Below are 20,173 nucleotides of genomic sequence, written 5' to 3' on the forward strand. Positions count from 1 at the left end.
TTATGTTCAGGTAAAGCACTTGTGAATTTGTGATTTTTTTTCTTCTCATTTCACTCACGTATTTACATCCTTGATGAGCTTGTGATTCAAGCTTGGATTCCTTATCAGGTTCATGCACTCTGAAAGATGATTAGCAACTAAACGAGGCTTGACAACATTGGAAAAAAAAGTATATCAGATTTAATCCTGTTGCTTCTTCGCAGCAATACATATATTGCCAGTAGCAGCAAATGAGAAATACAAGTTCAAACAAGAAGAGAAAAGGCACCACTATTGTAACTTCCAATGGGCTAAATGCTACTTCCTGGACCAGGGATTAGGCATAGATGCAGTTACTATAACCTGCAAGTTGACACAAGAAACTGTCGTAAGCATGACATGATTACTGCCAGCAGATTAACATATTGCATCATTCATGGAGTTCTTACTTGGATCAGTCACGACAACGAGGCCAGAGTTCCTGAAATCGCAATTCCAGTGGTTCCTTCCCTTACATTGGTAATACAGATTCATGGCTATGGATGCATGGTTTATGAGACTATCTGGAGAGAAGCAAGGACAACCCTTTTGTAGAATCTGGCAATCCACGTGAGCGCATGCGTAGTTGATATTCGCTAGTAAAGTTGCTTGGTCTGACGATGGCTTGGCCACACACCAAGTTTTCTGTGATATTATTTATGGTTAATGAGAATTTCTCTGAATAAGGACAACGCAGGTGGATACGATACTTTGTATTGTGTTGTGTGTGAAGAAAGAAGTTGATAGTACTAACTACCTGTTCATTAGCCATGACCGAATCCTCCCCTGCAAAAATATGAACAGAGAAGAAATCCCAGAATCAGGCCATTTGCCAAGAAACTGATCAGTTTATTGCTGTAATCATTATATATAGACCCACCTCAGATCTAAAGACACAAGAAATCCCTCCACATTGTGCTTTCAAAAAAGGAAGTAGGCATGAAAGTGAAAAGCAATGACTACAGCATCAGCCCTATAAAGTACCTATGAGATAAGACATTATACCTGAACTGAGGTAAAGTAGTAGGAGCAAAAGAGAGAGAGCTGCCATTGCTTTAGCCATTGATTTGTTTCTGCTGTACCTTGCAGCTGACTTTTGTAATGAGAGTAACAATGATTTTGATTTTTGAGGTTTGTACAGAGGAATGATCGAAAAGGCAGCTACGTTTAAATAAAAATGAAGGTACAACGGCTATATTGATTGCATAGCCGTTACGGAAATCGGAAAGGTGGGGAATTTCTTGGGATGAAGAGAAGTCCGACAGGCGTCATGTGACGTTATCACTAACTCCACCTTTCCAACCCCACTTTAACCCTATCTTTCTGTTGATGATTGGATAACCTGAGCAAGCGACCATTAGAAAAAAAAGTAAAATAAAATTGCAAGATACGAAGTTTATTTTATATATTATCTTTGTTATTTTCATCTTAAACATTCTCTTATTATATTCTTGCTCTTCAATCCAAACACATTTTTTTTTTAAAGTTAACTATTTTATTTCAATGAGTGAAGTCTTTTTTTATTTAACAAAAGTTGATTTCTTCCATTCGATTGAAATGGAATGATCCAAACCCACCGGCCAAAAATATTCACAGGGTTTTTTTGGCTGTTTTTGGAGCAGAGTGAAAAATGATAATGGTGAGTGCTGCACAACTATACGAGTACACAACACATCAAGGGATTGAATCGGGAGAAGAAAAGTTGAAAAATCTAATTAATTGAGTGAGGGAAACATGTAACAGTAATTTATGAGGAAAATCAACTGTTTGAAAATTAAGAAACCCCCCAGCCCCTTTCGTAACTAATCTCTTTGAACACTTTGTGTTACCAACCGAAGATGAAGAAGAGAAAAGCATTGATATGAGATTCAAATTAAGTAACCGTCATTGGATATGCATTGTTTTATTAAGCCATTTAAACTGCACCGTTTTATATTTTCCTTTAAACACAACGTTTTGATTAAACGCAATAATTCCACCAGGGGCAGTCAGTGGCGGAGCCAGAGTTTTTTAAATGAGGGGACAAATTATTAACAAATACTATATTATATAGACATGTATTAAAAATCAATTCAAAACATATATATTAATTAATATCAAGTAAAATTAATATAAAAATACTTTTAAAATGAAAAAACTTACATTATAATTGTTCTCTTCGAGTTTTCATATTTTGAAACCACTTCATAATAGCTTCATTATCAATCTTATCGAAGATATCTTTCTCAATGTATACAACCAAACTTATCATTCATCTACTTATCTCCCATCCTGTTCCGCAATCTACTCTTGACAATATGCATAACAGAAAAAACTCTCTCCACTATAGCAGTTGCAACTGGTAGAAGTAATGATAATTTGATAAGCATATATACTAATGGAAATATCAAATTCTTCTTTGTTTTTACCATTTTCTCTGCAAGACTAGCAATACCTTCAATACCAGAGAACTCATCATCACCATGTAGATCAATAATATACATATCAAGTTGGTCACCAAGTACCATAAGGTCCACTATAGAGAATTCACTAGGATAAAAAAGAGCAAGACGAATAAGCTTTTCTTTGTTGAAAGTAGAGAAAGAGTCATTTGGGCTTAAACATGCCACACAAAAAAGTAACTCCATACTCGTCTCGGTAAAACAATCATCTAACTCAGTAAGTTGCATGTCAATGATATTGTTAAACAATTCATAACGAAAATGGTGTAAGTTTGTAATCCCTTGAGATTTTTGTCTTGAACGCCCACGAAGCTTGTACTCATCATCCATGTTTAGAATATCAATATCATGTTTGATGCAAAAAGATGACACTTCTTTTAGTAAAGATTCCCAATCATTCTCTCTCATCAATTTGAATCATTCCTTTGATGTTTTCAATAAACTCATAACATTTTCTATGTCTTGATCTTTTCTTTGTAATGCTTGTGATAACTCATTAGTAACTGCTAGTATCCTTCTCAAACAATGAAGCATGAACAAAAAATTAAATGATTCCATAATACCTGTTAAAACGACCGTTTCCGTTCTCTATTCTGAGTTCATCCCATCCTCCCTTATAATCTCAAGCACATCAAGAACCGATGAAAACATTGCAAGTAAACAAATAATTGTAATATAGTGGGAGCCCCAACGAGTATCACCATACCTTCTAAGAGAATTTTCTTGATTCAAGCCTCGTCCACTAGAAATTTCCCCATTTTCAAGCCCTTCAATAATTCTAGCATATTGTTTTTCTCTAATCACCTCCATCCTCTTACATGATGCTCCAACTATGTTTATAATGCTAGAAATAAAATTGAAGACATCTCCAACTTCATTATGCTTCTTTGTAATAGCCACAAGAGTCAATTGAAGTCTATGAGCAAAACAATGTACATAATATGCACTTGGATTGTTATTTAGAATAAGTGCTTTCAAGCCATTGAATTCACCTCGCATGTTACTAGCTCCATCATATCCCTGACCACGCAATCTTGATATACTTAGCCCATGTTTAGAAAACAAAGCTTCAATAACTGCCTTGAGTGAGCTAGCAGTTGTATCTGACACATGTTTAATGCCAAGAAAACATTCAATTATATGTCCATTGTTGTCTACATATCGTATAACAACTGCCATTTGTTCCTTGATTGATATGTCACGTGACTCATCAATTAAAATTGAAAATAATGAGTCACCTAGATCTTTGATAATCACATTTGTAATCTCCTCTACAACAACTTGAGTAATGTCTTTTTGAATATCTGGAGAAGTCAATTTGTTATGTTTAGGAGCTTCACTGAAAGTAACTCTTTTAATAGCTTCATTATTTTTGGAAAGGAAATGCAAGAGCTCTAGATAATCTCCTTGGTTGCTTGAACATTCACATTCATCATGACCACAAAATGGAAGTCCTTGGTGCAACAAAAAACGAGCACACTTTATTGAAGCATTCAATCAAGTTCGATAATCACTTTGACTCTTTACTGTCTGCTCAGACAACAAAGTCATGATACTTTGTTTTTCATTCATCAAATTCTCATATTTTATCCAAGTTGCATTGTGACTACTATTAGACTTTCCAATATGATGATCAAATCTTTCCCTTTTTTTCCAATTTGAAAACCCATCACCCACAAACGAATCAACACCCCCTTTTGACTTGAAGAGGTAACAATACAAGCAAAAGGCAGCATCTTTGGCTATACTGTACTCTAACCATGTTGGGTATGCACCAAACCAAGCCGGATTAAAGCGTCGTAGTTTTGATACATTCCTAAATGTTTTTTTGAAGAAAATCATAGTGTGAAGGTTGACAAGGACCTTTTTGTAGATAAGCTCTTCGGATTGCATCATCCCTATCATTTATATGGACCTCATAAATTGGTCTTTTTAAGCCAAGGTCAGCAAGGAGAGTATCGGGGCTGATTTCAATATGACTTTTCTTTTAACTTGATTGAGTTACATGACTTGAAGCTTTGATTGACTCCTCATCCTCAAGGGATTTACGCTTGAAATACTTGTCTAGTGACATGTTAATTTAATATGAACCTGCTGGAATTTTTATCATCATTAGTGTCTACATAATAATTAACACAAGTACACAATAATTCACTATTAAACAAAAGTCAATTGAGTTACACAATAATTCTAAATCTTCCATATGAAATTAATAGCAAAATACATGTCAATTTATCAAAATCAAAACCTATTACAAAATACAAATAAATCATGTGAAAATATTAAATTTCAATAAACTACTATATCAATGCAAGAGATGTCAAAAATAGTGGTTTTGCATGACTATTAATTTATTTATTTATAATAAGAAAAGAAACATTTAATTGATTAAATTACTAGATTTAAACATTTATTGTGAACATATTCATAACAAAACCCATAAATTATCATAAACCCTAATATTTTTAATAACTAATTATAAAAGAATAAAACTAAAATTAGATAATAAAACAAATAGAAAAGATGAAGAAAATTTACCTAAAGTATAAAGGAAAAGGCAAAAAAGCTTAATTGATAATAAATTTGCATGTAGGAGACTAGGAGAGGTAGGAACGACTGCTGGAAAAAAAAACCTACAGGGAAAGATAAAGAAACAAAAGGGGAAATGAGGAAAATTAGGGAGCTGTAATTATATATATAGACACACTTTCCTTACCTATAGCAATAACTATCGTATAACAACTTTCCTTACCTGTAGGCTATAAAAATTGTTTAACAATATCAGTATTTAAAAAAAGGCGGAGAAAGGCGCCGCATCAATATTCCTCCAATCAATACCAAGATGAATCTATATTCATGTGAGAAATGAAAAAGAAGCCTTACCGCATTTGCCCTGGTCCTTAACAGGAGTGACGACGCCTTTCCTTCCTCCAATCAATAGTTTAACACCCATTAATATATTAATATTTTTTTAAAAAAAAAACTAAGGGGGCAATTGCCCCCTTTTAACCCACTGTGGCTCCGCCACTAGGGGCAGTTGAGGGTAGTCTTCAGCTATATATACTTGTAACAAACTGCATGAGTTTTTACGTGAAAAGAAATAAGAAATGAATGACTCTCCTGCAATTAAGGATTGTTAACAAACTACCCATGCCTCTGCTATGCTCATAGGCTGAACTTTGCTATCCTTCCTTGCTAAGCATCTTCCCTTCCCAAACTTGCCAAGTAGTGCCAATACTATTTGGATCACTGAATATTACACACGTAATAAGTGGTATCAGAGCTGACTATCAACGACATACAGTCATGCCACCAGACATTAGAACCACGGAGATCAAATGCATAGAAGACTCCATTGCAGCAGTCAAACAGGACAGTGGCTAGAAGTATGAACAACTGGTAGACATCCTGAAGGGACAGAGTCTAAAGCTCGATCAAACCATTGAGAACCAAGGGGCCCAACTTAATGATATAAGGCACATGATGAGAACCATGGCACATCAAATAGAGTTTACCATGTTGAAACTCTCTCAAGCTCCAAGAAGCTCTAGTCACAACCCTGAGAGGCTAGTACCTAGTATGGAGGGAATGGAAGTCAGGAACAAGGAGCCTCGTGAGGATCGAATGTCGTCCTATAAGGTATACAAACCCAAACATTTTTTCCCTACTTTCAATGGGGAAGATGTGTATAAGTGTCTTTTTAAATGCACATAATATTTGAGATAGAAGAGGTTGCTGCTTCAGAGAAATTACAAATTGCATTTTATTATCTTAATGGAGTTGCCTTTTATTGGCATCAAAACTTCCTTAAGAGTTTGGGAAACCAAAAGTCCTCTTAGGAGGATTATGTAGAAGCCATTTGCTATCGGTTTGGAGGCCAACAAGACCCTCTAAAGGAATTAATGGAGTTGAAGCAACGGGGAGAGTTGGAGGAATACATCCAGGACTTTGATGTTTTATGGAACAAGGCTGAAGTAAGCGAGAAATAAGCCTGGTAATCTTCTTAGGGGGACTGGAAACAGAGATTAAAAACACAATCAAGATGTTCAAACCAAAAACCCTTAGACATGCATGTAACCTGTCTCAATTACAAGCCAATACCTAAACATACAGAAGATCCCCAGCCTATGTCAAGAGACCACCCGGTGCGTTCCAACACCATCCTGTGCCAGCCACGACTACTTGTCCATCACAGTCCACAACCAACACTACAAACCCTTATACAGCTCCACAAAAAACCACTCCTACTCCATGGACTAATAACCCTGGCAGTAGCTACACAAAAACCTATACCAAACCCACCAAATCCATTCGCAACCAAGACTTTGAGGGTAGAAGACTGAAGGGGCTGTGTTTTTTGTGCGATGACAAGTTTGTGCCTGGACATCGATGTAAGAATAAAAGGGTGTATTCCCTAAGTGTTTTGGAGGAAGAAGGAGTAATGGAGGAAGAGGTGACCGAAGATAAAATTAATGAAAGGGAGCTCACACATCACATTTCCTTAAATGCCTTAGAAGGAACCGTGGGACTAATACTATGAAGGTCAATGGCAAAATAGATAAGACTATAATTTATATTCTGATAGATTCAGGCAGCATCCACAATTTCCTAAACACCACCCTAACCATTAAACTACAGTTCCAGCTAACAACCATAAAACCCATGATAGTGTAAGCAACCAATGGGGAGAAGATGGTATGCAAATCCATGTGCAGGGGACTTAGGTAGAAGATGCAGGGGATAAGTTTCAAAACAGATGTTTATATCATTGACCTCAACAACTGCAAAATGGTATTGGGAATACAATGACTATCCATGTTAGGAGACATCTTATGCAACTATGGATGTCTTTTGATTGGCAAGGGGAGAGAGTCTTACTTAAAGGAGAGAATCCACCCAAGTTCCAAACCATTGAACTAAAACAGTTGAGTTTCTTAGTGGGCAATCAGGGGCAAGTGGCCGACTACTTCTTATGTAGTCTTATGAAGGTTGAAGATGGAGAAGAAGTGGCAACATGCACAAGAACAATTACCACTTTGATTCCTGACATCAAGGATACTGATCTGTTAAGTCTCCTGCAATCCTACCAGGAATTATTCCATGAATCGAAAGGATTGCCACCACCTAAAGCTCACGATCATAAAATTCCATTGAAAACAAATAGTGAAGCAGTCAATCTAAGACCCTATCGATACTCTGGACTTTAGAAGGGTATTCTTGAGAGAATGGTAAAAGAAATGCTGGAAGTTAGAATTATTAGAACCAACAACAACCCATTTGCATCACCAATGATTCTGGTGAAGAAAAAAGACTCTACTTGGAGGTTTTGTGTCGATTATAGAGCCTTAAACAAACTCATTATCAAAGACAAATACCCTATCCCAATGATTGAAGAGCTTCTAGAGGAATTTGTGGGCGCAATAACATTTTCCAAGATCGATCTTCGATTAGGGTACCACCAAATTCGAATGTCTACAAGGGATGAGTTTAAGATAGCCTTCAAGACTCATAGTGGCCATTACGAGTTTCTGGTTATGCCCTTCAGCTTAACCAATGCCCCTACCACCTTTCAGAGCCTCATGGATAAAGTCTTCAGAGGTCATTTAAGGAAGTTCATTTTTTGTGTTCTTCGATAAGATATTAGTTTACAACAGCTCCTTAACTAATCATTACAAACATCTAAGGATAGTTCTGGAACTATTAAAAGGGCATCAACTAGTTGCCAAGGCTAACAAATGTTTTTTCAGCATAAGGCAGGTAGAATACTTGGGTCACATCATTTCAGCACAAGAGGTAGCAATTGACCCTCTCAAGATTCAGGCAATTCTAGATTGGCCAATTCCTAAAAATCTGAAACAGCTAAGGTGGTTCTTAGGGTTGACAGGTTACTACCGAAGGTTTGTTAAGGGATATGACAACATTTCTAAGCCCTTAACTAATCTGTTAAGAAAGGAGGCCTTAGGATGGGATGAGGAAGCAATACAAGCATTCACACTCTTGAAGAAACTCATGACAACCCCGTATTAACTCTACCTGACTTCAACAAGCAATTTGTGATAGAAACAAATGCATCTCTAACAGGGGTCAGGGCAGTCTTAATGCAAGAGGGTCATCCAATTGCTTTCATAAGCAAATCCTTGGGTCCAAAACAACAAATCATGTCTGTCTACGAGAGGGAAATGCTGGCAATCCTACAAGTAGTCACTGAATGGAAACATTATTTGTGGGGAAGACACTTTCACATCCGAACTGATCATATAAGCCTAAAATACCTCCTACACCAGAAACTAACGACTCCTGCTCAGCATGTATGGTTAGTCAAACTCTTGGGTTATGACTATGACATAGAATACAAGTAAGGAAAGGAGAATGTCCCTGCAGATGCACTCTCTAGGATTCCAAGTAAAGAACTCTATGCATTAACAGTTTCAACCATTTCTACAACTTTTATACAGGAGATTGTGCAGTCTTATAAAAATGATCCCATCATCCAAACTCTCATTTATGAATTGCAGCAATCTCCAACCTCTCATCCACACTATACGTAGGTTAATGGTCATCTTAACAGGAAACGAATGATAGTGGTAGGCAATAATCAGGAACTACGGGGTAAACTTATTTCAATGTTTCATAATTCAACTATGGGGGGCATTCGAGCATGATGGTTACTGCTAAGATTGTGGGAGGTTTATTCTACTAGTGGGGACAACAAAAACACATAAAACAACATGTCAGAGAATGCAATGTGTGTCAACGAAACAAATATGAAAATATGGCTAGCCAAGGTCTTTTACAGCCACTGCCTATCCCTTATGCACCATTTATCAACATCAATATGGATTTCGTTGAAAGCCTACCCAAGTATGAGGGAAAGGATGTTATTCTGGTGGTGGTGGATAGGTTCAGTAAGTATGCTCACTATCTTGCACTAAATCACCCCTACTCTGCTCCTAAGGTGGCCAAGATGTTTATAGACAATATATATAAACTACATGGGTTACCAACATCTATCACTAGCAACAGGGATCCAGTATTTCTTAGCAGGTTTTGGAAGGAGATGTTCAACATCCTAGGCATGGATCTTCACTACTCTACAGCATACCACCTGCAGATTAATGGTAAGACCGAAATTGTCAACAAATGCACCGAACACTACCTAAGATGCATGACCGGTGATCATCCTCATCAATGGGCAAAATGGCTTCCCCTCGCAAAATGGTGGTACAACACCAATTATGACTCCGCGACTAAGATGACACCCTATGAAGTGTTATACGAAGTTCCTCCTCCCATACACATTCCTTACTTTCCTAGGGATTCTGCAGTAGAGTCAGTGGATGCATATCTAACTACTAAAGAAAACCTGATTAAGCGAGTCCGGTCACATCTACAGTCAACTCAGCATAGAATGACTACAATTGCAAACAGAAGGCGGAGTGATTGAAGTTTTGAGGTAAAAGATTATGTTTATCTCAAGTTTCAACCATACAGACAACAATATACAGCTGTTAGAGTTTCACATAAATTAGTTGCAAAATATTACGGTCTTTACCAGGTGTTAGCAAAGGTGGGAACAGTGGCTTATAAGCTCAATCTGCCACCATCTTTCATGATTCATCTAGTTTTCCACGTCTCTCAGCTTAAGAAGCATGTGGGCAACCAGATAGTGCAACAGACCCTACCGGCACTATAGCCAACACCTTACCTGCATCTAAGAGCCATATTAGTGTCACGACCCGAATTCCGGATCCATGACCGGCACATAAGTAAGGTTCCCCTCCAAGGTTCCAAACCTATGCGAACCCAAACTTACATACAAACCTATCCTTTAAACAACTCAATCAGAGTTCAACGCAACATTAACAACAAAACTAACTTTATAACATAATTCGATTGTCTTAATACAAGAGTTAATATAATTCATAGTTTTGGAGCACTAACTTGACAAAAAGGAATGTACAAATTACAACCAAAAAGCAGGTTCAGAAGATTCAACAAAAGTGACCTGCTATCAAGCTATAAGCCTGAAAAGAATAATAATGAGAGGGTGAGTTCAACAACTCAGTGAGTAGATAACGTTCAATATACACACATGAGGTAATACAGTAATGAGAAATATATATACAAGTATGGCTCTAGGTTCTTATAGAAAGTTTCTCAAATAGGCCATAACAAGAAGATTATATGGTAAAGTTCGTCAGAAAATCAAAATGCAATGAGCATGAGGCTCCGTACTGTGGGATGATCAGTCCACACAGGTTGGTGACTCCCCCGACCAACTAGGGTTCAGATACGATGTGCACAAAGACTAACGCTACCCTGTTAGCATGGGTATTCTGATTGACATACCATAGGTTCACAATCGTAATCAAACAAACATATTCATATCTCAAAGCTCAACTCATGACATCAATCAAATGAGGAGCTATCAATTCAGAAGTCAATTCAAAACATATGTTGGTTCATATCAAGAATTCAGATTCAATAACTGATCATGCTTTATCATAACAAGGATAATAATCAACATATATATTATCAAGAAGCATGATTCAATTCATATTAACAAATAAAATACTTATACTATTTCTCATGCATATGGAAAATTATCCACTCACCTGACTCAAAAGCAAACAGCACTCACAAGCTGAAACCGAAGGAAATCCTACTGACGTCCTGCCGGTAGAATATCAGGATTATCTAAATACAAAGGAGACATATTCAAAAACGACTCGAAAGAACATTTAACCTATTTAATACACTTAGCTAAGGGTGTATACCGTAACCCTATATGTTTTTGAACTAATTAGTTAATTTTCTCAAAAACCCAAAATCTAACGGTTTCTCCGAAATCTAATCCATAATAAAAACAACTAATAAAATTGGTAATAATTCACTAAATAACCCTTAATTATTCATCAAAATAATATGAAAAAGCTAATATTACAGCTAGGGACTAATATGGAATTTTTCCATATTTTTAGGGCCAAATTGTAATTTTCATCTAATGGAGGACCACACTGAAATTTGCCATAAATCCATGAATATAATGAAATTATGACCTTAATTAATCCTCAATTATGTCCAGGATGTATCATTATGCTCCAGGGACCATTCTGGAATTTTACCAAATTTTTAGGGTCAAATTGTAATTTTTGTTAAATTGAAGGACCAAATTGAAAGTGTTAAATTCTCTTATCTATACAGTAATTCTACCCATAATTCATATGTTATTCTGTTCAGAATCTCGGAATATGCTCCAGGGACCAATTTGTAATTTTCCAAAGTTCGGGGACTAAACTATAATTTTCACAAATTGAGGGACCAAATTGAATTTTTGTCATCTTCAACCTCCATTCCAGAATTTTAACAGGAACCCACTGTTCTCCCCTGATTTCTCACTCAAATTTCACCATTTACACAATTCATAACTCAAAATCATCACAATCTTCCATAATCAACTAAATCATCAATTAAACACAACAATCAACCCCTAACATTCAATTTAATTCATCAATTTAAACCAAAACACAAATTCTCAAAACCCTAACATTCATCAAAACTGAAATTAAAGCTTAATTAACATATTATACACATTAAAGCATAATCTTACCCCTTTTTACTTATTTCCTCCAACTCCTTTCCTTTTTCCCCTTACTTTCCCCTCCTTTCTCTTCTTCTTCTTCTCACTTCACTCCTGCGGTTCTCTCTTAAAATTTCAGATCACTCTTTCCTTTTTTTTTTTTACTTCCTATTTATATATATCAACTATTTATCCAATTACAACTATACCCCTCATTCATTTATTCCAACTTTTAAGCCTTCAAGGGCTTTATTGTATTTTCCAATTCATTTATTTCAAAACATTACAATTAGACAAACGTTTAGCAAGAAAAAATCACAAAGCTACCACCCAAGTTCTAGTCCATTGGGAGGGGCTACCTCCTGCTGATGTCACGTGGGAATTCACTGATGAATGAAGCATGAGGTTTCCTAGTTTCAACCTTGAGGACAAGGTTGAATTCAAAGAGGGGCGATTGTTACCAACCAAAGATGAAGAAAAAAAGGATTGATATGAGATTCAAATTAAGTAACCGTTACCGGATACACCGTTTTATTAAGCCATTTCAACTGCACCATTTTATATTTTCCTTTAAACACATCGTTTTGATTAAACACAATAATTCCACCAGGGGCAGCTGGGGGTAATCTTCAGCTATATATACCTGTAATAGTCTGCATGAGTTTTATGTGAAAAGAAATGAGAAATGAATGACTTTCCTGCAATTAAAGATTGTTAACAAGCTTCCCACTATAACCAAGCTACCCATGCCTCTTTCATATTTACAGGCTGAACCTTGCTATCCTTCCCTGCTAAGCGTCCTCCCTTCCCAAACCTGCCAAGCAGTGCCAATAATGTTTGGATCACTGAATATTACACACGTAACACTTTGTTATCTTCTTCTCTCTGCATGGCATCCTGTAACGCAGTAGAACTGAGACATGGTCGGGGCAATGACAATGCGGTCAACTCCCATAACCCATCATTTTCCCTTCAAATCTCCAGTTTCGTCACCATTCTATAAAACCCACTCTAAGTTCTCATTCCCTCAATGCCATTCTATAGTTGTTGCTTTAATGGCAGAGAGGCCAAACTTGAGGAACTTGTTCCTGCTCAAAGGCTGAAACAGTAGCTTTTTGTGAATCGCATTGGCCAGTGTAGTTACATGAGCCCCAATCTAACTCGTGAATCTATGTTTGCTCTATTCATGTATCACTAGTATGCTGATGAAAATGTCGCCTAGATTTAAGGACATCGAGGATAGGGTCTCCAAATTGATAATAAAATCTGAAGAAAAGGTTTGACAATGAAGATCTTTAAAACCGTGGGAAAAATGGAATTGGAGAGAGGAAATATATGGTTGCCAGTTTTCTTTTTATGGAGAAATGATAATAAAAAAACATCAAAGTACTGAGCTTATGAAGATTTACTTCTTTAAAAAGGAGAACATATGGGGCTGAGAGAGTGAATAATTGTAGAGATCAAGGCTCAAGAGCACTAGAGTAGGATTTATGAAGTTCTCCTGCTGTAAGTTGATGACAGATAGTGCCTAGTTCAAACCTTAAATTAGACAGCTAAGACCTCGGAAAACATCATCTTCCTTTTAAAAGTGAAAGCCATCGGCAGCATATCAAAATTTCGAAAGCAAAAACAAAGGGAGAACTGAGCAGAAATGAGAATTGATGTTGCTTGTCAAAAAGAACAGAAAAAAAACGCGAGCTTTTCTTTTTTGAAAGTGTGTCTGTGGGTCGGGTGCACTGTACCTACACCTATGACACCTACGTGGTTTCATCTAATGCTGTAATGAAATAGAGAGAATAATAGCAAGAGATAAGGAGATGGAATCAGACTGAAATCAGTGAAGGTTATTCAGATTCCATATTTTTTCTGTGCTAAAGCAACACATAAATGCAGGTTGAAAGTATGAGACAAAAAAAAAAGTTTATAGAAACATGCTGGTTGTTTTTCCTTTTAGTTTCTTTTTTCTTTACATTTGCAATCATCACAAAATCCTGACACCTGTTGCTCTCTTAACCCGTTGCTGCAGCTGGAAGTGCAGAATACACAGAGGAACCTGCAACCAAAGCAAGATTTCAGACATCCTTGAGCTTACCCGGCTGCTCTACCTCGCTATCATTGCTTGGAACTGGTCGTTTACTTTAGTAAGAATTTATTTCCAGCAGAGAGACCTTGTAGAACTTATCTAAAAATCATTTGGTGTTAGCATCTATCTAACTGTCAGAGCTGATCTGATTATCACTTAATGCAGGAAAATGGATCTAGGAAAATAGAAAGAAGTTATCTTAACTGATGTATTATCCTCAAACAGCCTTTTCCTTTTCTTTTCCTTTTATTTCACACTTATTGTAAGGAAATTATTTCAACAATTCCCTGCTCTCATAATGGGTGGAGGAACTTCAAGAGCTTATTTATAGAACCTTCATCTCTATCCGAAAGCTTTGGTGTCGATTGCCAATGCATATCAATAAACTTCATCCTAGTACATCATTACTATCTACGATGGTGGTTGCATAGAGGTGCTTTGTAAAATTACCTCCAATTGTAATCATTTAGGAGAGCTCAGTGGAAAGGCCTCCCTTTAGAGGTGGAGGATTCTCTGTCTTCCAATGGCAATGAGAGAACTCTCAGGTGGAAAAAACCAGTCTTCAAGATTAAATTAGTTAATGCATCTATTTGAGATGGTGCTTCAAATATAACTGGAAAACTAATGGTTTTAGTGACTGGAATCTCCTGCTGCTGATACTGTCTGAACCTTGATGTTTTTGGTAAGGATTTCAACAATAAAAATTCATATTAGAGAAATTATGTAAGAGAATAATATAAATCTTAGCCTGGACCTCACTCATCAAAAACATTAAATGGGTCTATTATAATTTTGGCCAATGTCTATTGAAGACTAATCGTGGCTTTTGTTGCTTAAGATGTCTTCCTGTTGTTGTAACTATGATCTTCACTGAATTCAGGATACAGGGAGAAGGTTTTTGCAATAATTGGTGTTAAGGTCCATGCTGCAGGGATATATGTAAATCCGTCCATATTAAGTACGTTGAGCACTTGGAAAGGAGAATCAGCTAGTGAGATTCAAGAGAACACAGCTTTGTTTAGTTCGATTTTCCAGGGTAACTGATCTCATCAGATACGTACTACTCTGAAGAGGAAGAGCATATGAATTTCGCTAATATAACTGACCTTATTCCTTGATTGCAGCTCCTTTGGAAAAATCATTACAGATTGTTGATGGCAAAACTTTCTAGGATGCCTTGGATGAAGCCATATCCCCAAGAATCAAAGAAGCCACTTCACTTGACAAGTCTGCTCTGTCCACATTTCGAAGCATCTTCCAAGGTCGACCTCTTAAAAAAGGAACTTCAATATTTTTGACTTGGTTGGACCCCTCCAAAATGCTAGTAAGTGTGAATTTGTACATGCATACATGAGCACTTTTGTAATTCTTCTATGTTTCTCGGTGACAGGGTTTTACTTTCATTTTTCTTCTGTTTCTGTTTTTTCTTCTCTGCGTATTAATTCAGACTGTATTGTGATTGGCAGGTTTGCGTCTCATCAGATGGAACTCCATCTAGTCTAGATGCTACGATTGCGTCGGAAAATGTTTCTTCTGCACTTTTTGACGTATTTTCTTGGAGATGCTCCAGTTTCTCCTTCCTTGAAAACCTCGGTAGCTAATGGCCTAGAAACAATCCTCAAGTGAATAAGGTGACTTGATTTCCTGAAGTTTATGTCAGTTCAATTTTTTGCATTTTAGTTTCTTCAATTTTGTATTTTCTCATTGTTGCATGTTAACTTCTTGATTACTCGAGGCTTTGGTAAATCCTGCTAATCTCTTTTGTAATTGTAACTTAAGACTGTTGGGAACCTGATGTCTCTGCATTGTTTGTAAGAAAAAAAAAAGCTTAGCAGATTTGAATTATCTTGTAGTTCTTACTTGAACCATAGTAAAATGTAGTCCTACGAATCAATGCAGGGGTTGGTATTTTTCTAACAAACATTATTATCCTTTTAGCATCTCATTATTCCCATGGAGATTTTCTTCTAGGTTTTTGGCTCATCTTAGGCTTGGTACTCGTAATGCTCGGAAACAACTTAAAGCAAGTCGTCTGTTAATGAACATCTATTAATTGGCCATAAAGTACACATCAAATTTGCTAGAGAAAGGATTAGTCAATGCATAAATATTAACACTCTTCCACAACCCTCTCTGATTTAGCTTGCTCAAGCATCTTGACAACATCAGCCATGGTAGGTCTCTCGGAGGGTCAATGCATAAATATTAACACTCTTCCACAACCCTCTCTGATTTAGCTTGCTCAAGCATCTTGACAACATCAGCCATGGTAGGTCTCTCGGAGGGCTCTGGTTCAAGGCACCTGAATGCAATTCTGAATACTTTGTTAATCTCATCAGCAGGACTGCACTTTAAGCTACTGTCAAGGACATACTCTCCTCTTTTATGTTCGACAACTGCCTTCACCTGTTCCAAGTTTCAACATACACAACCAGGTAATATATCAATACATGTAATATCACGTATTTTCAGACCAACACTAGAGGAAACCAGTAGTCGAGGCACCCTTTTCCCAGTTAAATAGCCAGTTCTAAATGTACACAAAACTTGACAGACATGTCTGATTGTACCATGAAACTTGATTTATTTTACAGTACAGGATTTGATGCAGTTAAGATGAGTTTTCTGTATTCAATATGGCTTCCATGGACCATTCTCTTGCACGTGTTAGTTAATATTTAAATTTATTGAGATGGCAATTTTTGAATGATTAATTATCATGGAAATCAAAAGGGCATTCCCTGCAGAAGCACTTTGGGAATTCATATAATCTCCTCTCCTCACCCACAAGAGAGCCTAGATTAAATTCAGTAGACTCACCCATGTTACAAGCTTGGTTCCTTCCTTGAAAAACTCTTCGTCTGTTGGTTTCCTTCCAGTTAGAAGTTCGAGCAGGACAACTCCGAAGCTGTATACATCCCCTTTCACGGTCGCCTTCCCCGTATCAAAGTACTCTGAAGAAGCACATATTTGAATATGTTAATTGTTAGATCAAAATAAGGGAAGAGACTGGATTTACAGTTATCTGGTGCTTTGGCATACCAGGAGCCAGGTATCCAAAAGTTCCTGCTACTAACGTGGAAACATGAGTCTTGTCAGGTTCCATCAACGTGGCCAATCCGAAATCAGAAACTTGAGCTTCCATGTTTTGATCCAGCAATATATTACTTGACTTGATATCTCGGTGAATTATGTGGGGGATGCAATCGTGATGCAGGTATGATATTCCTCTTGCTGCACCCAGTGCTATCTTATATCTGGATGGCCAATCCAAAAGCTTAGTCTCTTCCGATCTCCCTGCATCATCATCCACTTCAGTATTGAATACCTTTGAAATCAAGCATGCTTCAGATAAAACTCTAGCCTATAAGGAAATTACAGAACTGGCTATGAACATTGAACAGGGCATTCAATTCGAGAATATCATATTTTCAGTGCTGACAAACATTTAGGAAGAAAATGATTAGCGGTGTTTACTTGAAGCTATATTATGTTCATACCATGCAGGAACGTGTCCAAACTTCCATTAGGCATTAGCTCATATATGAGAAGATTATATTGAGGGGTAGTGCAATATCCATGAAGAGTGAGAATATTCCTATGCTTTATATCCCCCATGGCCTCCAGCTCTCTCTCGAATCCTCGATCTCTTTCCGCAGTACCCCTGTTTAGTCTTTTCACAGCGAATGCAGTAGACTCGTTTAGCATCAACTTGTACACTGTCCCATACCCTCCAGATCCAATTATGTCCTTGTAGCTCAATTTCAGTGTCTTCTTGAAGAGCTCATCGGATTTTAGAGATTGCATCATTGCAGACTTGAACATCACCATCTTCCCACCTGGAATTGCCATCGTAAGATATTAATATTTGTTTGATTATGTTAATTTCCAAGCAATTAAATTTATGTAGTGGTCAGTGTACCTGAAAAGCCATCTTCTTCATAAATCAAGTGCTTTCTTTTCCATCGCTTGTAGAGAAGGACTGAAATAACTATCTTCGATACTATAAAAGCAATGCAGCATACTGTGATGTAGAATGCGATATACTGAGCCTTGGCCATTTGAGCCTGCCAAGGCAGCTAGGATAAATGTCAACCGAGCTTTGAGATGTAAATCTTCCACCATAAATGAGAAACCAAAATCAGTTCACTCAAAAGGCAGCCAGCTAACAGGTATAACAGTAAGAGATCCATCATCAGTGGAGTAACTACAACAAGAATCCATTTCTAGAGAATGAAAGTAAGTAAACTATACAGGAAGCTAGAACAAGCTCTGGACGCTGTTATTTAAGCTCAACGCAAATCTTCTCTTTTGCTTCACAAATAGCTTCAACCCACCAAAAACTACAAAACCACTTACAATCTAAACAAAGAAAGTCTAAAGAGCAAACAAAACGAAGTAAAATGAAGAATCAGATATAAACACCAACAGTAACTTGGGAGTAAAGAGAAGGTAAGGTAGGGGCTATGCACTAACTGACCGTAGAAGCAGAGATGATTCTGTTCGTGATCATGGCATTTCCATTAGGATTAAGAAGGAAGATAAGAAAGAAACAATGGTGAAAGGGACAGGGAGGGAGGGAAGGAAAACTGTAGCGTGATTGGGATTGTTGACACACATGAGAAGCATTATTACAAGGCTCTAACTTTTCCTTGACAGCTTCTTATTTTCTTTCTATTTTTTGTGTATGCTTTTATTGACATTTTGTCTTTTCCATTCACTCACAACTCATTCTTTGACTCGTGACTCTAATTTTTGGCTTGCCACGTCATGCGTATCTATCTGCTTTATGACACGTGCTTAACTTTGATCCTGTTATTGTAGAGAGAGAAAGATATGATGTCGGTGAAGGCTGAAGAAGTTAGTTCCCCATCTTGTTATTGTTGTTTCACATGCAGAGGAAAGCTCAAGGGGGGAGCTCGCCGAAATATTAGCCAAAACCCTATTTTATGCTATTAAGATAGCTTTTTAAGTGTCTTGTCTGAATAAAAAATTAATTCATTAAGATAACCTCTTAATAAAATAAAAATGATGATTACACCTATAGTTTTGAAACCCAACCCGGCTTGACAGATTGATTTGACCGACCAGAGAATAAAATCGGGTCGGGTTAAAAAAAAATAGAAGAAAAAAAAATCTGGTGTGACCCGATTGACCCGGTTAAAAACCTGGTTGCAATCCGTTGACTTTTATTTTTACTAAAATAATATCGTTTGATTTTAAAAAAAAATTAACTCGAATGACCAGATAAAAATCCAGAACCCAGACCTTGAACCGGACTGAGTTTAAAAATTATGATTACACCCTTAAAACTCACTTAAATACTTGAAAAACTATAATTTACTCATTGTATATTATTCTTGTAATTTTGTGAGTTAATCTTTTTTACGTTCTGATAATTATAAGTTAGATCTTTTACTAAATCTTATTTTCAATCTAGGTTACCACTTTTAAATGTTTTTTTTTTCTATAATTGACGAGGTTAAAAAATTAAATTAAAAATGAAGGATGTTTTTTAAAAAAAAAAAATCAATTAAATTGCAAGAAGAAAACAAACTAAGGATCAAGTTACAAATATGTAACCTAGTAATAAGAATTTAAAATCAAAAGATTTGTTTTTTCTTTGATCTCAAGTTCGATTCATATGCTTACTTAATATAATGGTCACTGAAAGCTTATATGATTATTAACTTTAGTGCTTGTGAGATTAGTTGAGATACGCGCAAGTTGGCTCGAACACCTACATTAATAATAAAAATAAAAAGTTGCAAACAGAAATGAAAATACAGAGATTTAGTATTGAATTTTTTATTTTTATTTTTTAAGAAAAACTTGAGATAATATAACTTGCAGTGTCCGTAGAAGAAAATCTAGAACAGAGGAGCTATCACTTCTCATAAATCACAGTCCCTCGACATTAACGTGTAAATAGTTCTAATAAAAACTAAATACATTTTTGTTTTTCCCCGTAGAAACAGTGTTTTTAATATTTTTAAATCGTTTCAAAAATAAAATTGAAGAAGTCGTAAAGGCAATGTTAAGGTCATTGAT

The 20,173-nt window shown here is 36.5% G+C and overlaps 2 protein-coding genes and 1 long non-coding RNA gene across 5 annotated transcripts; all 3 read right to left on the reverse strand.

Annotated features, from left to right (window-relative positions):
- Positions 1 to 157: 157 nt before the first annotated feature.
- On the reverse strand, positions 158 to 1,289 carry LOC118063571 (glucan endo-1,3-beta-glucosidase). 2 transcript variants are annotated; one of them, XM_035077635.2, is made up of 4 exons: positions 1,024 to 1,276; positions 776 to 804; positions 429 to 663; positions 158 to 342 (listed from the first exon to the last, which is right to left on the reverse strand). In XM_035077635.2, exons 1-4 carry the CDS (start codon positions 1,079 to 1,081, stop codon positions 317 to 319), a joined length of 348 nt encoding a protein of 115 aa, XP_034933526.1. In that variant the 5' UTR covers positions 1,082 to 1,276; the 3' UTR covers positions 158 to 316. The 2 variants fall into 2 exon arrangements, with proteins under 2 accessions (XP_034933526.1, XP_034933525.1); XM_035077634.2 differs by having other exon boundaries at positions 158 to 663; positions 1,024 to 1,289.
- A 1,367-nt stretch (positions 1,290 to 2,656) lies between these two features.
- On the reverse strand, positions 2,657 to 12,368 carry LOC140956174 (uncharacterized). Its single transcript, XR_012171265.1, has 4 exons — positions 12,070 to 12,368; positions 11,075 to 11,156; positions 10,012 to 10,483; positions 2,657 to 4,550 (listed from the first exon to the last, which is right to left on the reverse strand). It is a non-coding gene; the product is annotated as an uncharacterized lncRNA (long non-coding RNA).
- A 3,784-nt stretch (positions 12,369 to 16,152) lies between these two features.
- On the reverse strand, positions 16,153 to 18,795 carry LOC118027484 (receptor-like serine/threonine-protein kinase At1g78530). 2 transcript variants are annotated; one of them, XM_035030860.2, is made up of 6 exons: positions 18,603 to 18,795; positions 18,045 to 18,237; positions 17,623 to 17,961; positions 17,165 to 17,419; positions 16,943 to 17,076; positions 16,153 to 16,528 (listed from the first exon to the last, which is right to left on the reverse strand). In XM_035030860.2, exons 2-6 carry the CDS (start codon positions 18,181 to 18,183, stop codon positions 16,328 to 16,330), a joined length of 1,068 nt encoding a protein of 355 aa, XP_034886751.1. In that variant the 5' UTR covers positions 18,184 to 18,237; positions 18,603 to 18,795; the 3' UTR covers positions 16,153 to 16,327. The 2 variants fall into 2 exon arrangements, with proteins under 2 accessions (XP_034886751.1, XP_073267019.1); XM_073410918.1 differs by having other exon boundaries at positions 18,599 to 18,795.
- Positions 18,796 to 20,173: the final 1,378 nt, after the last annotated feature.

Source organism: Populus alba, chromosome 1 (genome assembly GCF_005239225.2).
Source record: "Populus alba chromosome 1, ASM523922v2, whole genome shotgun sequence".
Classification (NCBI taxonomy): Eukaryota; Viridiplantae; Streptophyta; class Magnoliopsida; order Malpighiales; family Salicaceae; genus Populus; species Populus alba.

What these genes read in the sequence shown, in the direction of transcription:
- LOC118063571 (XM_035077634.2), bottom strand. Translation starts at nt 1,081, where the DNA reads ATGGCTAAAGCAATGGCAGCTCTCTCTCTTTTGCTCCTACTACTTTAC. An exon ending in ACTACTTTACCTCAGTTCAG is followed by an intron (nt 805 to 1,023) that starts GTATAATGTCTT and finishes ATATTTTTGCAG; the next exon opens with GGGAGGATTCGGTCATGGCT. An exon ending in CGGTCATGGCTAATGAACAG is followed by an intron (nt 664 to 775) that starts GTAGTTAGTACT and finishes ATAATATCACAG; the next exon opens with AAAACTTGGTGTGTGGCCAA.
- LOC118027484 (XM_035030860.2), bottom strand. Translation starts at nt 18,183, where the DNA reads ATGGCCAAGGCTCAGTATATCGCATTCTACATCACAGTATGCTGCATT. An exon ending in TGAAGAAGATGGCTTTTCAG is followed by an intron (nt 17,962 to 18,044) that starts GTACACTGACCA and finishes TGGCAATTCCAG; the next exon opens with GTGGGAAGATGGTGATGTTC. An exon ending in GAACCAAGCTTGTAACATGG is followed by an intron (nt 16,529 to 16,942) that starts GTGAGTCTACTG and finishes AACTTGGAACAG; the next exon opens with GTGAAGGCAGTTGTCGAACA.